The sequence below is a fragment of the Aedes aegypti genome, chromosome 2 (genome assembly GCF_002204515.2).
Source record: "Aedes aegypti strain LVP_AGWG chromosome 2, AaegL5.0 Primary Assembly, whole genome shotgun sequence".
Lineage (NCBI taxonomy): Eukaryota > Metazoa > Arthropoda > Insecta > Diptera > Culicidae > Aedes > Aedes aegypti.
This window is the reverse complement of record NC_035108.1, coordinates 335,635,772-335,647,907: the sequence shown is the minus strand read 5'-3', so window position 1 is coordinate 335,647,907 and position 12,136 is coordinate 335,635,772. Positions and strand designations below refer to the sequence as shown.

The 12,136-nt window shown below is 37.5% G+C and overlaps 1 protein-coding gene across 3 annotated transcripts in view; it reads left to right on the top strand.

The window, feature by feature from the left end:
- Positions 1–450: 450 nt before the first annotated feature.
- Positions 451–12,136, top strand: part of LOC5577184 (WD repeat domain phosphoinositide-interacting protein 2) — a 94,902-nt gene continuing 83,216 nt past the window's right edge. Inside the window, exons 1-2 of one of the 3 annotated variants that reach the window (XM_021846016.1) lie at positions 451–570; positions 898–1,253. In XM_021846016.1, coding sequence (XP_021701708.1) covers positions 1,183–1,253 — 71 coding nt within the window. In that variant the 5' untranslated portion in view covers positions 451–570; positions 898–1,182. Of the gene's footprint in view, positions 1,254–12,136 lie in introns of all 3 variants that reach the window. The other 2 variants (XM_021846015.1, XM_021846017.1) reach the window with 2 other exon arrangements.

Here is a 12,136-nt window from a genome sequence, read left to right as displayed (position 1 = left end):
ATATATTTTTTAATTAGTTGTTACTTATAAACAAAGTAGCGACTTACGATGAGATTAAGGCGGTTGTTTTAAGCGTGCGGAGCTTTTCTCCCTGGCGCTCTCTCGCTCATCTTCACCCACCCCTCTCAGAAAGCTTTTCCTTGCGCGATGGCTGATGCAAGGGGTTGCAACCAAACAAAAACATTACTGTCCCATCTCCGTCTTCTTCGTCGTTGTTGTGATATCATCATAACTGGCGGATGGGTGTTTGAGTCGATTTCGATCGCACTCATACAAAAAGGGGGTGGATGTTTTATTTTTTTTCTGTTTGTGTTCCAATGTTGGTTGAGGTATGTGTTGTGTATGCTTTCCATCCCGTTCTGGCTCGTGGCGTTTGGTTTCCGTTACCAGCTGCTTATGCGCTCCCTTGTTCGAAAAATAGCGCTCAGCTGAATCTGGTGCCAAACAAAACTGTTCGCTCGAGCTTCACCATTCAGTCTGAAAGGAAAATTCGTGTGAAAAGGATCCTCCGTCTCCTTTGTGTGCATATTTTTAGCCAGCCAGCAATATCAACTAGCAGCAGCAGCAGCAGTACAATTAGCTTCTCTCAGCTAGATATATACATACCCATATAAAAATATAGCAACAGAGAACATTTGTTGTTTTTGCCCCCCTCGATCAATTGTGCAATTTTTCAGCTGATTTTCTTCGCGCTACCTGCTGCAAGTAAAATCATCACCCGAAATAGAAATCAGTGCAGAGTGCAATTGCCCCAAAACTGTAAAGTGTGTGATTTTTGTTCTGCAAGCCCAAACCAAGTGTCGACGAGTGAGGATCTTCTGTTCCTTTCGGACCCATCGACTAAAAAGTGTTTGTTTCAACTAAACAGTAAAATAAGCGTTTTTCTTTTTTCTTCAGAAAAAGGAAAACTTTTCAACTTGCCATCTCAAAGTCAAGAACTGAAAGCCAACTAACTGTACATATATTATACTGTGTAAGAGTGTGATACGACGTCAAGTGCAGACCATTTTTTTCCAAGCAATCTTCAATTTCAAAGCTACTGTGAAAATTTTTCGAGTACAACAAAAGAAGTGAAAAACTCATCCCCCCATCAGAAGTGCCCAGCAAAGCCAAGTCCTTAAGCGAAGAAAAAGAGAAGAACCTCTCAACTTTTCCCTTCGCGTCCGCGCAAAGTTCGCTTAAATGAGTGATACAAATCAGAAATGTTTTGGAAAAACTGGTGGATTCTCTATAAATTTTAATCAAGACTATACGTAAGTACCCAAGCTTATTTTCATTTGAAAAGAAAAAAAAATGTATATCATCATGACTGCGAAAATACGAATCAATTCCTAAACGGTTCGAGCAACGACGAACTCTGAGTAGAGCGCTTTTTGTTCATTGTTTCGATTCATTGTTTGATGCTAAAAAGTGACCTCATATCTCTATGGTCACAACTACATCCGGAATCTTCGGATGAAAACAGACTCGCTGGTACGCACACTACCAACGATTGTAGCGATGAGGAGGTGTAAAAGATAATCACAACATCACAACCACCTCGGTATATGCCCAACACCAGGAACCACTCTACTCTACTGCACAACCTGTTTGTGTTGACGGAGTGCATCGCACGTTAGGGTGGTTTGTAGTTAGGCTTCAATAGAAAAATGTTTGCTTAATTACATACAGTGCTGTTCTGAATAATAGCAGCGCATGTCGATTTTCATACAAAATGCTCAACTTTGACATGCTGTAGTTTTGTTCCCTTTCAAGCAATCGAGTTGAAATTTTCTCCACAGAACTACAAATATGCCCAATTTTGTAAACACAAAATTTCAAAATTAAATTTTCTAAGCCCCTGCCGGAAAGTGAGATACTAGGTGAAATTGTTCGAAAAATAGCAGTTTTAAAAATTTGAACTTCGGCTTGACATTATAGTTTTAAATTGTATATCACTCACCATTGGAACAATCTTCTCCTACTTATCAAACCTACACCTAAACCGAAAATGTTTAAAATATTTGTAGAAGAAAAAATTAAAAATGAAAAACTGCTATTTTTTCGAAAAATTTCACCTAGTGTCTCACTTTTCGGCAGGAACTCAGAAAAAAAACTGAAATTTTGTAGTTACAAAATTGATCATATTTGTAGTTCTGTGGAGAAAATTTCAGCTCGATTGCTTGAAAGGGAACAAAACTACAGCATGTCAAAGTTGAGCATTTTGTATGAAAATCGACATGCGCTGCTATTATTCAGAACAGCACTGTACATTCGCATGTAAACCCACTTATAATTACATGTTGTACGCTGCAATAATTCCAATGATAATTCGCTTATTTAGAAGTTTTTTTTTGTACATATTCTGAATCTACGTTAAAAATCAAAGATTCAAAAATGTGCATGCCCTTAAACTTTTTTTAAAACGCCATTCAAATAAGTATCAACATAGACATCACTTTTGCATCACCCATTGGCAATTTTTAACTACGGGACTAACTGAAATTGAAATGTCATGGAATCTACAGGTTGAAATCTTTTTCAATCATTTATAACATCAAAAATAAGATAATGGAGCGCAATAAAGCTGTGTTATACTTATAGAAACATACTCCTTCAATCAAGCTACGAAAAATTGTAATTTTAACAAACACCCCGATGGACGATGATGGATGCGCGCGCGCGATTCTCGATGTGCCTTATTGAAGTTCACGCGCTCATCACTATCGCCACCATCAACGCCTGCTGTGAAAAGACATGAACCCACAAGAAAAGTCGGATGACCTCATTTTGATATCACTGTTGCACGGAAGAAGATCCTGTTGTTGTTGTTGGTGGTGGTCATCCACCACCACGAAGATCAGCAGGGAAAGCCCCACGAATCGGTTAAAATTCGAATGGTCTCGTGTGTCACCAGTTGTGATTGTGGATGTTTTGTCTCTGGCCACCGACCAAGGTGACTTTTTCGCCAAGTGATTCTTAGCTGTTATAGCTATAGGTTGTGGTGGTGTGAAATCGTTTGTTTTGATAAGGGGCAAACAGAAGTAAGGCCGAGTTGTTGTTGTTGTGATCAGCTGTTTGCAGCAGGGAAAATAGACTTTGTTTGCACTCGTGACCGGCTGTGAAATGGTGATGAAATTTCTAGCGAACGAGATGTAATAAGTACTCAGATGACCGTTACCCATTCTAACCTTTTTTTAAGTTTTTTATGGGCTTCCATGGTTCTCGTTTTATTTTCTGATATTTGACAATAATTGACAATAGATTTGCGATCTTATTAAGGGTTTTATGTGATACCGTACTCTTAATCGTTACTGCCTTTTCTTATTGTTGAAAATTTAAAAAAAATCGCACGGTTTTTCAAGTTGGAGTAGAAAAAAATTTTAGGAAGATTTAGAAAAGTTGGCAATGAAAAATGACAGTTATATTCAACACTGTAGACTATAGAATACATTCATATCTGAAGTTTAGGGTCAACTCTTGTCCGCCTTCAGTATTGCGTATCGTACATAAGTTAAGGGTTATTAGAATAAAACATGCAACCATTCACAATATTTATTTTTTAGTTATTGTGTGTAATTTAACAACATATTATTTGCTACAAAACAGGATAGCTCGATGGTACTCGTGGCAAATTTAGGTTGATATATTGTTTGCAAGATAAACGATATAGTAATGTAGTAACAGAATTCTCTATGTTTTCTGTTTTGATTGCTGAAATTGTGAACACCTAAACAACAATTGCACTGCATACATCTCCAGCAGTTTATTCAACTCTCATAATGCTCCTCCTAACCCTCATCATTGTAGCGCTTACAAAGGTGTTGGTAAGATGGTGCCCTCACATTTTAAGTAAGTGCTACATCAACATTTCCCTCCTTTATGCCAGGTTACAAGGATGAGATTCTCAATGGACCCACAAAAGCTTTCCAAGAATTATATCTAAGATGTTTTTTTTTCTAAGCTTCTCTTGAGGAATTTTCTGGAAGTTCTTTGAGATATTCTTACAGAGATACAAAACATATATTTTACACGTTTTTTTCACAAGAGTTTCTCCGAAAAACAAATTGAGGAATTTCTTTGAAGTTCTTTTTTAAGTATTTCTCTAAGTATTGTGTCCTGACTTCTGTAGCAATAGTAGTTTATTTGATAGACATTTGATATAGGATTTCATTCATGAATCAATTATGCTTTTTTAAAGATTTTATTCTATATATTTCAAAGGATTCTACGAAGGACTATATTAGGAATTCCTCTCATGATAGCTTTAATGCTACAAATCTCACGTTGAGTTCCATACAGGCGTATCAGCAGTGATCGATTTCTCTTCGTCGATTTTATCTTTGCATTACCACACCAGCAGGTGAATTCCGGCGCACATTTTCTTCGAAGAGAAGAAATTTTCTTACAGAATCCACCAGCAAGAAAATTTTCTTTTCTTCGAAGAAAATACGCGCCGGAATTCGCATACAGGTTTCGAAACATTTTACGGTGCAGTACGATAAAGGATGATAAGAACTGTCTACTGACATACACCAAAAACAGACGCCCGGCCAAGCAATTAGCTAAAGAGGAAATCGGTTAAGAGAAATCGATCACTGCTTTATGATACTGAACGCGAGAAATACTTTTTTATCAGGTTCCGTTATAAATCACCATAATGAATGCAGTATTTGTAGAAGAAATTTCGGAGAAACTTCTGGGGAAGTTCCAAAGCTGTTCTTGAGAAAATTCATGTACTAACATCTGAATAAATTTCTGGAATTCTGAGTGGGGCTTATGATGAAATTATAGTCAATACTTCGGAGGAGTTTCCGGGTGAGTTATCTAGATAATAGATGTTGTTGCTGGTGTTTTTTCTGAAGAAATCCAAGAAAAGCTCTTAAATGACATCTTGATGATTTATTTTCTCAGAAATATTTATCTCTGGAAGACATTTAGGATAACTACGAAAACGAATTTGATCAAGAAGCTCCTGAAAAATTCATTAAAAAAATACTTTTATTCCTTTTTTCATTAACCTTCCAGTTGTCGCGTGATTTACCACCGTCAGAACCACCACGCTGCTGTTGTAAACGCAAAGCGAGTTTTTTTTTCAACAGTGTTGAACAAAATACAACAGCGCGACGACTGAAGTGTTAAAAAAGTTGATCCTATAGTCAACCCTCCATGAGTCGATATTGAAGGGACCATCGACTCTTGGAAGTATCGAGACATGGAACAGCAATGCTATGGAAAGCTGTTTGAGAGGATCATCATAGTAACCATGAAATTTGATTTTAAAAATTATTCCATGAGTCGATATCGAGTAATGGAACATCGACTCATGGAGGTTTAACTGTAGTAGAAATTCGTAATGAAATTCATGGCTGAATTTCAGAAGAATTACCAGGAGTAATGCCATTGGCGGGGAGATTGATTATGATTTTGTCTCCACGTCAATAATATATGTTAATAACAATTTTCACTGAAAAATATTCATTATTTCTCTAATCCAGTAAAAACCTCTTCAAGAATTCTTCCAAAGGACTCCACTAGGAATACAGCCATTCCATGAAAAAACAATCTAGTGGGTCACCGAATTCCATGAAAATTTGCTATTTTGCTCCTTATCCGAAATAATGATACACGTGTTTTTGTTTTTTTTTTATTAAGGTGACCATTTCCAAAATAGGGTGATCAAAAAAATCGCGATTTTTCAAAAATTTTATTTTTATAAAAATCATAACTTTTGAACCGCTTGACCGATTTCCAATCTTTTGGTATGGAATAAAAGCTTAACTTTTCAGAAAAAAATGAAAACACCGAAAAAAAAATTTTTACATAAAAATATATAAAAAATTCGGTTATTTTTAGGAAATTTTTATATATTTTTATGTGAAATATTTTTTTTAGGGGTTTATATTTTTTTCTGGAAAGTTGAAATCTTAAGCTTTCATTTCATAGAAAAGATTGGAAATCGCTGTTCAAAAGTTATGATTTTTTTTAAATAAAAAATCTATTCTGCTGGGACCTAAAGTGTGTGCCGATGAAAAATGACTGATCTTTTATTTTCAAAAAAAAAAAAAATATATCTCAAAAAATAATAAACATACATCGCTGAAAATTTGACAGTAAATGTAAAATTTACTAAACTTTCAAGAAAAAATGAGAACAGCAATAGCTCTTTTGGTACCGAGGCCTCCAAAACAAGAAAAAACGGAATTTATTGATATATCTTCATGTAAAAACAATTTTTTGTGAAATTTTATATTTCTTCCTGAAAAGTCAAAATTTGGAGCTTTCATTTCGTCCAGAAAAATTGAAAATCGGTCAAGCGGTTCAAAAGTTATGATTTAAAAAAAATTGAAAAATCGCGATTTTTCTGATCACCTTATTTTGGAAATGGTCAATAAAAAAAACAGGAACAATATCTGACTCGCCTGTTAATTGAATAGTGGGAGGACTATGATAATCTTCGGAAGAATCTCCAACCTACCTTTTAAAAGAATCTGAGCTAAGCTCTTTCGGAAGGTAAGCCAGATTCCAACCTAATATTCAAAAATATTTGATAATATTCAAAGACATTTATCTTATGGTTAAGCCCTGGGAGGGAGAAACCGATAAAAAATTTATGTACGTCATAGTGAGCCGAGATTCTGCTGTCACGAACTGTCACTGTGAGCCCAGATCTTGAAGAATGAACAAACTTGATAAAAGCGCGTAATTGATCAAAACAAATGTTTGCATTCCAACTAAGTTGACAACAGTCGGTTGAAAATCAATTCCTGCAACACCCAAAAGCAATGCCACGATAGTACCTTTTAATTTGATCGAATATAAAGTAATGAAACACGCATCTTTTTACTGTTTTCCAATCATCATTAAAATTGGATGCACATAAAACTATGGCCCTTTTTCCAAGTTTGTCCTGAAAGATCGAAGGTACACAATAAAAGAAAACTAGCGATTTTCCCTAAGCCTGCCTTGATTGTCGTTGGTGAGCGGGAGTTATCTCGCAATTTGGAAAAGTGTTGTGTCATATTTCGTGTGTAGTATCGGTGCCTCCCTCCCAGGTTAAGCCCAAATCCGTTCTCTGCCATTTTGAACGACTTCTTTACCAAAAACGCGTTTCTGTAACGAATACTTGAGCAAACTTTCTGTAGCAATGCAATATTTAAGGGCCTATTTTGTAAATCGAGCAGATTCATGTGACTCGTCTGTATTCATTGTCGATCAAAGCAAACATGCATATTTCAGATGTCACCCGTCGACTCCCATATTAATCCAGTCACATAGAGTGACAACTGTCGAAAAACTCGAGTGACAGAGCTGAGTCGAGCGAATTTTTCGACTTTTCGATTTGATCGACTCGACTTATAAAATAGACCCCTTATTGTTAATCGATAGTTATGAATACAACCAACTCTTTCTAACTCGGTATTGAAAGGACCTTAGAATTATAGAACACAAAACCAGTGCAACTGCGATTCAAGGGACCATCGAGGTAGCCATAAGAATCAACTTTTAAACCATATTACTCTATATCGTGATACCTGAGGGGTGCGGTCTCGAACATTTTGGTCATTCAATTTGAACACATTTTTTCCACCAGTGCTAACCGTTGTTTGTTTGCTTGTCTCGCAGGAAACCATTTTCAAGGTGCACACTTAAAATGCTCCACACAAAGCTTCTACAGTTTGATGCAGGCAATAAATCCAACAAATTAGTTGAATCAGATAGTTTCTGGTCGAATGTTAGTTAAAAATATATTTCACAAAAGTTCTGAAAAAATACGCATCAATAAGACTTAGTAAAACCTAGGAAGTGCGGACTAGAATATTTTAATTGTTCAAATTGAAAATCTTTTCCGCGAGTGCTAACCGTTGTTTGCGATACAAGCGCAGGAAACCAAATCCAAAGTGCACTCTAAAAATACTTCACACAAAGTATGAACAATTCAATGCAGACGAATTTGCCAATAAACAGACTTAATCAGAAAGTTTCTGGCATTGTGCTAAAAACAAACATATTTGAGAAAAGTTGTATGAGACTTCTGCATAATTTGAACCAAGCACAACTTTTCTTTAACAGTTGGCAGTCTTTGCGTTAAATAAATTGCATAACATTTTTTAGCGTGACGATATCATGACCGAACATTCTTGGGCATACTCGGATCATTTTTACGAAAAGTTTTGTTTGACAGTAGCCGCTGCTTGTTGATTTTCATTTCGCATCCCCCAGAGCACTATAAAAAGAAACAAGGTATTATATTCCGAAAAATGACACTTGGTACTGACGTCATTCCTATCGCAATCTCGAACGAGTGAGTACAAGAGAAAGGAAAGCCTGCTCTCTTTTACTATCCTTCTAGCCCCATGCTTGGCGATAGGAATGACGGACGACACATGTTTTGATTGAAAATCGTTGTTTACACGTGGGAATAGCCTACCTTGTTGTGTATAGCGTGCCCCTGAGTAAAACTTTTCTTCAACACCTTCAACAGTTGATAGTTTTTGTATCACATAAAATGTGTAACATTTTTAAGCGTGATCATGTAATGACCGCTCACTTTTAGGCATACTCGGATCATTTTGATGAAAATTTAGGCTTGACAGCAGCCTGGCTGCTTATTGATATCTAGTTCGCACCCCCCAGCGTGATACCAGAGGCAAATAGAGACATAGTAGTCGGGTTCAGATTGGGTACAAGTTCTAGTACTGCATTTGGTTCTTTGAACAAAAGATACCCAAGTTTGACAGACTGCAGTAAACTTTTCACGGCATTCTTGACTTTGCTCTTTATGTGCCATACAATTTTCCCGTGACGGCTTTACCGAAAACCAAATTGACCACATCTGTATTAGTGGAAACGGAGCCTTCATGATGTGCGAAATAAACGTAGCGCTGTAAGAAAATGCCCCAAGGATTTTATTTTATATTTGTTCCGTGAAGAGTGAGATTCTTATTGCACCATATTGACAAAAACTTTTATGTTTCCATGTTTCCTTTAACCTTTTAGATTTAGCAGACTCGATTTCGAATTACTAGTCATGACAATCAAGTCTCATCGTGGATAGATAAATGCTATGAAATATTTCAAATTAGTACAGTTATCTATATAAATAAAAGTGGTGTTTGTATCTCACGAAATGGCTCGAGAACGGATGAACGGATTGACCTAAGTTTTCCACAGTTGCACTTGACAAGGGATGCGACGTGACAGTGCAATGAAAAAGTTTAGGAAAATCTACGGATTAATCGGGAAAATGGGAGAAAACTAATGTATCATTATGTATGGGGGTTTATATGAACTTCTACAACTGCCTACTTGATGGCAAGACAAAGTTTGCCGGGACCACTAGTATTAAATAATTATTTTTGTTTGTAGACATTTTCTGCATGGAAAATTTGCAATTAGATGTGTCGAATGATGTGGGTTTGTTCTTTTTTTCAATTTGGTAACTTCTTTCGGAGCACTTTTACAGTTATTAGTTCTAAATCATTGAATCGGTCCTTGAATGAAGATGTTCGATTTTCAGAAAATACATTTCTAGTGACAACAGATGTCATATCTTATGCAAACATTTTACCAGTGTGATGCAGCACTGCTTCTATGTTGCTTACAGTCCCAATAAAATCGATAGCATAGCATACGATGCACATAGAATAAGAGAGCCAGAGTCGGTGGTGTTCTGTGCAGCCTATCTTAACGGCGATGACACAGCCCAACAACACCATTCTCTACCGAAGATGTCCATCATTGCTGCTTGCTTGTTCGTTAGCATCAAATCTTCGTAGAATCGAATGCACTCAATCAGTAGATTAACTTCGTAGCCAGGAAAAGGACAGGAAATGAGAAGCACGCAGCACTAATTACTACGCAGTAGGTACTGCGTTTAGAGGTGTTTTGGGGAAGGGTAAGAAGCAAATGGGGACGGATGGTAGATGACGATTTTGACTCAAGTAATCAGGCGTGCTAATATCGGACTGATACAGAGCTAATATAGCCCTATAAGTTCAAAAAGGTGAATTATTGAACTAGTGGTTACTTGGGAAGCTTGTTCTTTTCAGTCATCTAGTGCTCCATGGAAGCACTTTTAAAACTTAATAATTGTGTGAGATTTCCAGCCACTCGTAGAACCTCGACTAACTGGTTTTACTATAGTAGGCTCAGGAAAACGCGCTCATTAGTCTAGTTTGTCACAGTTGGCTGAACGCGTAGCGGGTGGCGATGCGTTTCGATGGTCAGCCTACTCGCTAATAGCAGAAGAAAGCAAACCAAAGCAACGTAAACACAGTTTTTCCTTTGTTTACATTTCCACTTTTCGAGGGTACGAACACTCCATTCCACTCCCCCATGGCTTGACTCCCTGCCTCCCTCCCGATGTATGGCCTTCTTTGATGGTGTTCGTGGGCTGAACAACGTCGGGCCAGTTGGAGTAGTAGGATGATGCTATCGCTGCTTGCTTGGCGTCATCGCCATCAGCTGAGCCGAGCTCTAGCGAGCTCTGTTTTGTTTCTGGTTTTCCGTTTTCGCTGATGCTTCCAGTGCTTTCTGCTTCCCTAGATTGGGCTTCGAGCCCAAACAAAGTGCATTCCATCGCATCATCGGCCTCGGCCGAGCGCGGGCTTAGAGCTAGAAGAAAGGATGCGACGTTCAAAGTTCGATCGCTGACGGCAGCGTATATCTGGACAAACATTTGAAAAGGGCTCAAGAGGTCTTGAGCCTTTTTTCGGAAACGTTGCTGTTGAGCCCATTTTAGCCCGCCCACGCAAACTAACACCACTACCAAGAAGATTAGTTTTAGCTCTTCCTGATAGCGGTATTGGTGAGTGTGATCCACTTGAATTGTGCCCCACAGCGTCTTGCAAAGCCATTGTTTACCAATGTCGATGTGCCCTTTTGAAATGTTTGTCCAGATATATCCGCTCATAGGCTTTATCGTGGGGTAGCTAGGATTTCTATAAGGGGAGGGCGAACAACCTCAAAGTAGGTTTAGCAGATGCAGAAATTTGGAAAGGTGAAAGGGGATCAAGACTTGGATTATTAGCATAATTATTTGGGGAAAAATGGACGCCCGCTTAAGAATATGTAAATTTCATCAAAATGTTATACTGTATTAGATTTGTATTGTTCACTAAGGACTTGATAAACTAAACTTGGAGATTCAAAATTCTGTAGGGCAAGTGTTCCCTTAGTTGTGGGTGTTCTTATAGTAGCGGTAGTGCCGTTTCCACTGATTTTATTACATTAATCACAGAACTGACACTGCAAATCGACGTATTAGCTTGTTGATAAACGGAATAGTTTAAAAGAGCTTTCAAATTGCTTTAAATTTGATGAATTTCACTAAAATTGCTAAAACTTTACTTGCTTGTACCAATAGTTGCGGTAAAGTGTTCCTATAGTGGAGGATCCCATAAGAAAACAACGGATACCGTAACTATAGGAACACAAATAAAAATATACCGCAACTGAAGGAACAGTGTACCAATAGTGGAGGTATTATTTTTCACTGACATGCCTTGGATTACTGCGATGAAATCATTTTTCTCATTAAGTCAATGGTCGTTACCTGGGAGGGAGAAACCAATACAAAATTTCTGTACGTCATAGTGAGCCGGGATTCCGCTGTCACGAACTGTCACTGTGAGCCCAGATCTCAAACATTGGACTAACATGGAAAAAGTGCGTAACTGATTGAAACACAATTTCGCATTTCATCAAAAGTGACAAAAATTGAATGAAAATCAATTCATGCACATATTGCAAGTAATGTCACGTGAGCACCTTTCAACTGATTGAATATGAAGCATTGAAAAACGCATCGTTTTACTTTTTCCAATGAAAATTAATATTTAGTTCATAGAAAACTGTGGCCCTTTTTCCATGTTTGTCAGGAAAGATCGAAAGTACACAACAAAAGAAAACTAGCATTTTTCTCCAAGCCTGCCTTGATTTTTGTTGGCAAGCTGGAGTTATCTTGCAGTTCAAACAAACGTTGTTCTATATTTCGTGTGTAGTATCGGTGCCTCCCTCCCAGGTCGTTACAACATTAAAATGTATTGCTGTGTGCGTTTGAAATGCAAATATCAAATGCGGGAACACCAAACGCGGTAAGATTTTCCACAAGTAACCCGATGCCAAAGAGAGCATTTCTTTGCTAGATTGGCGC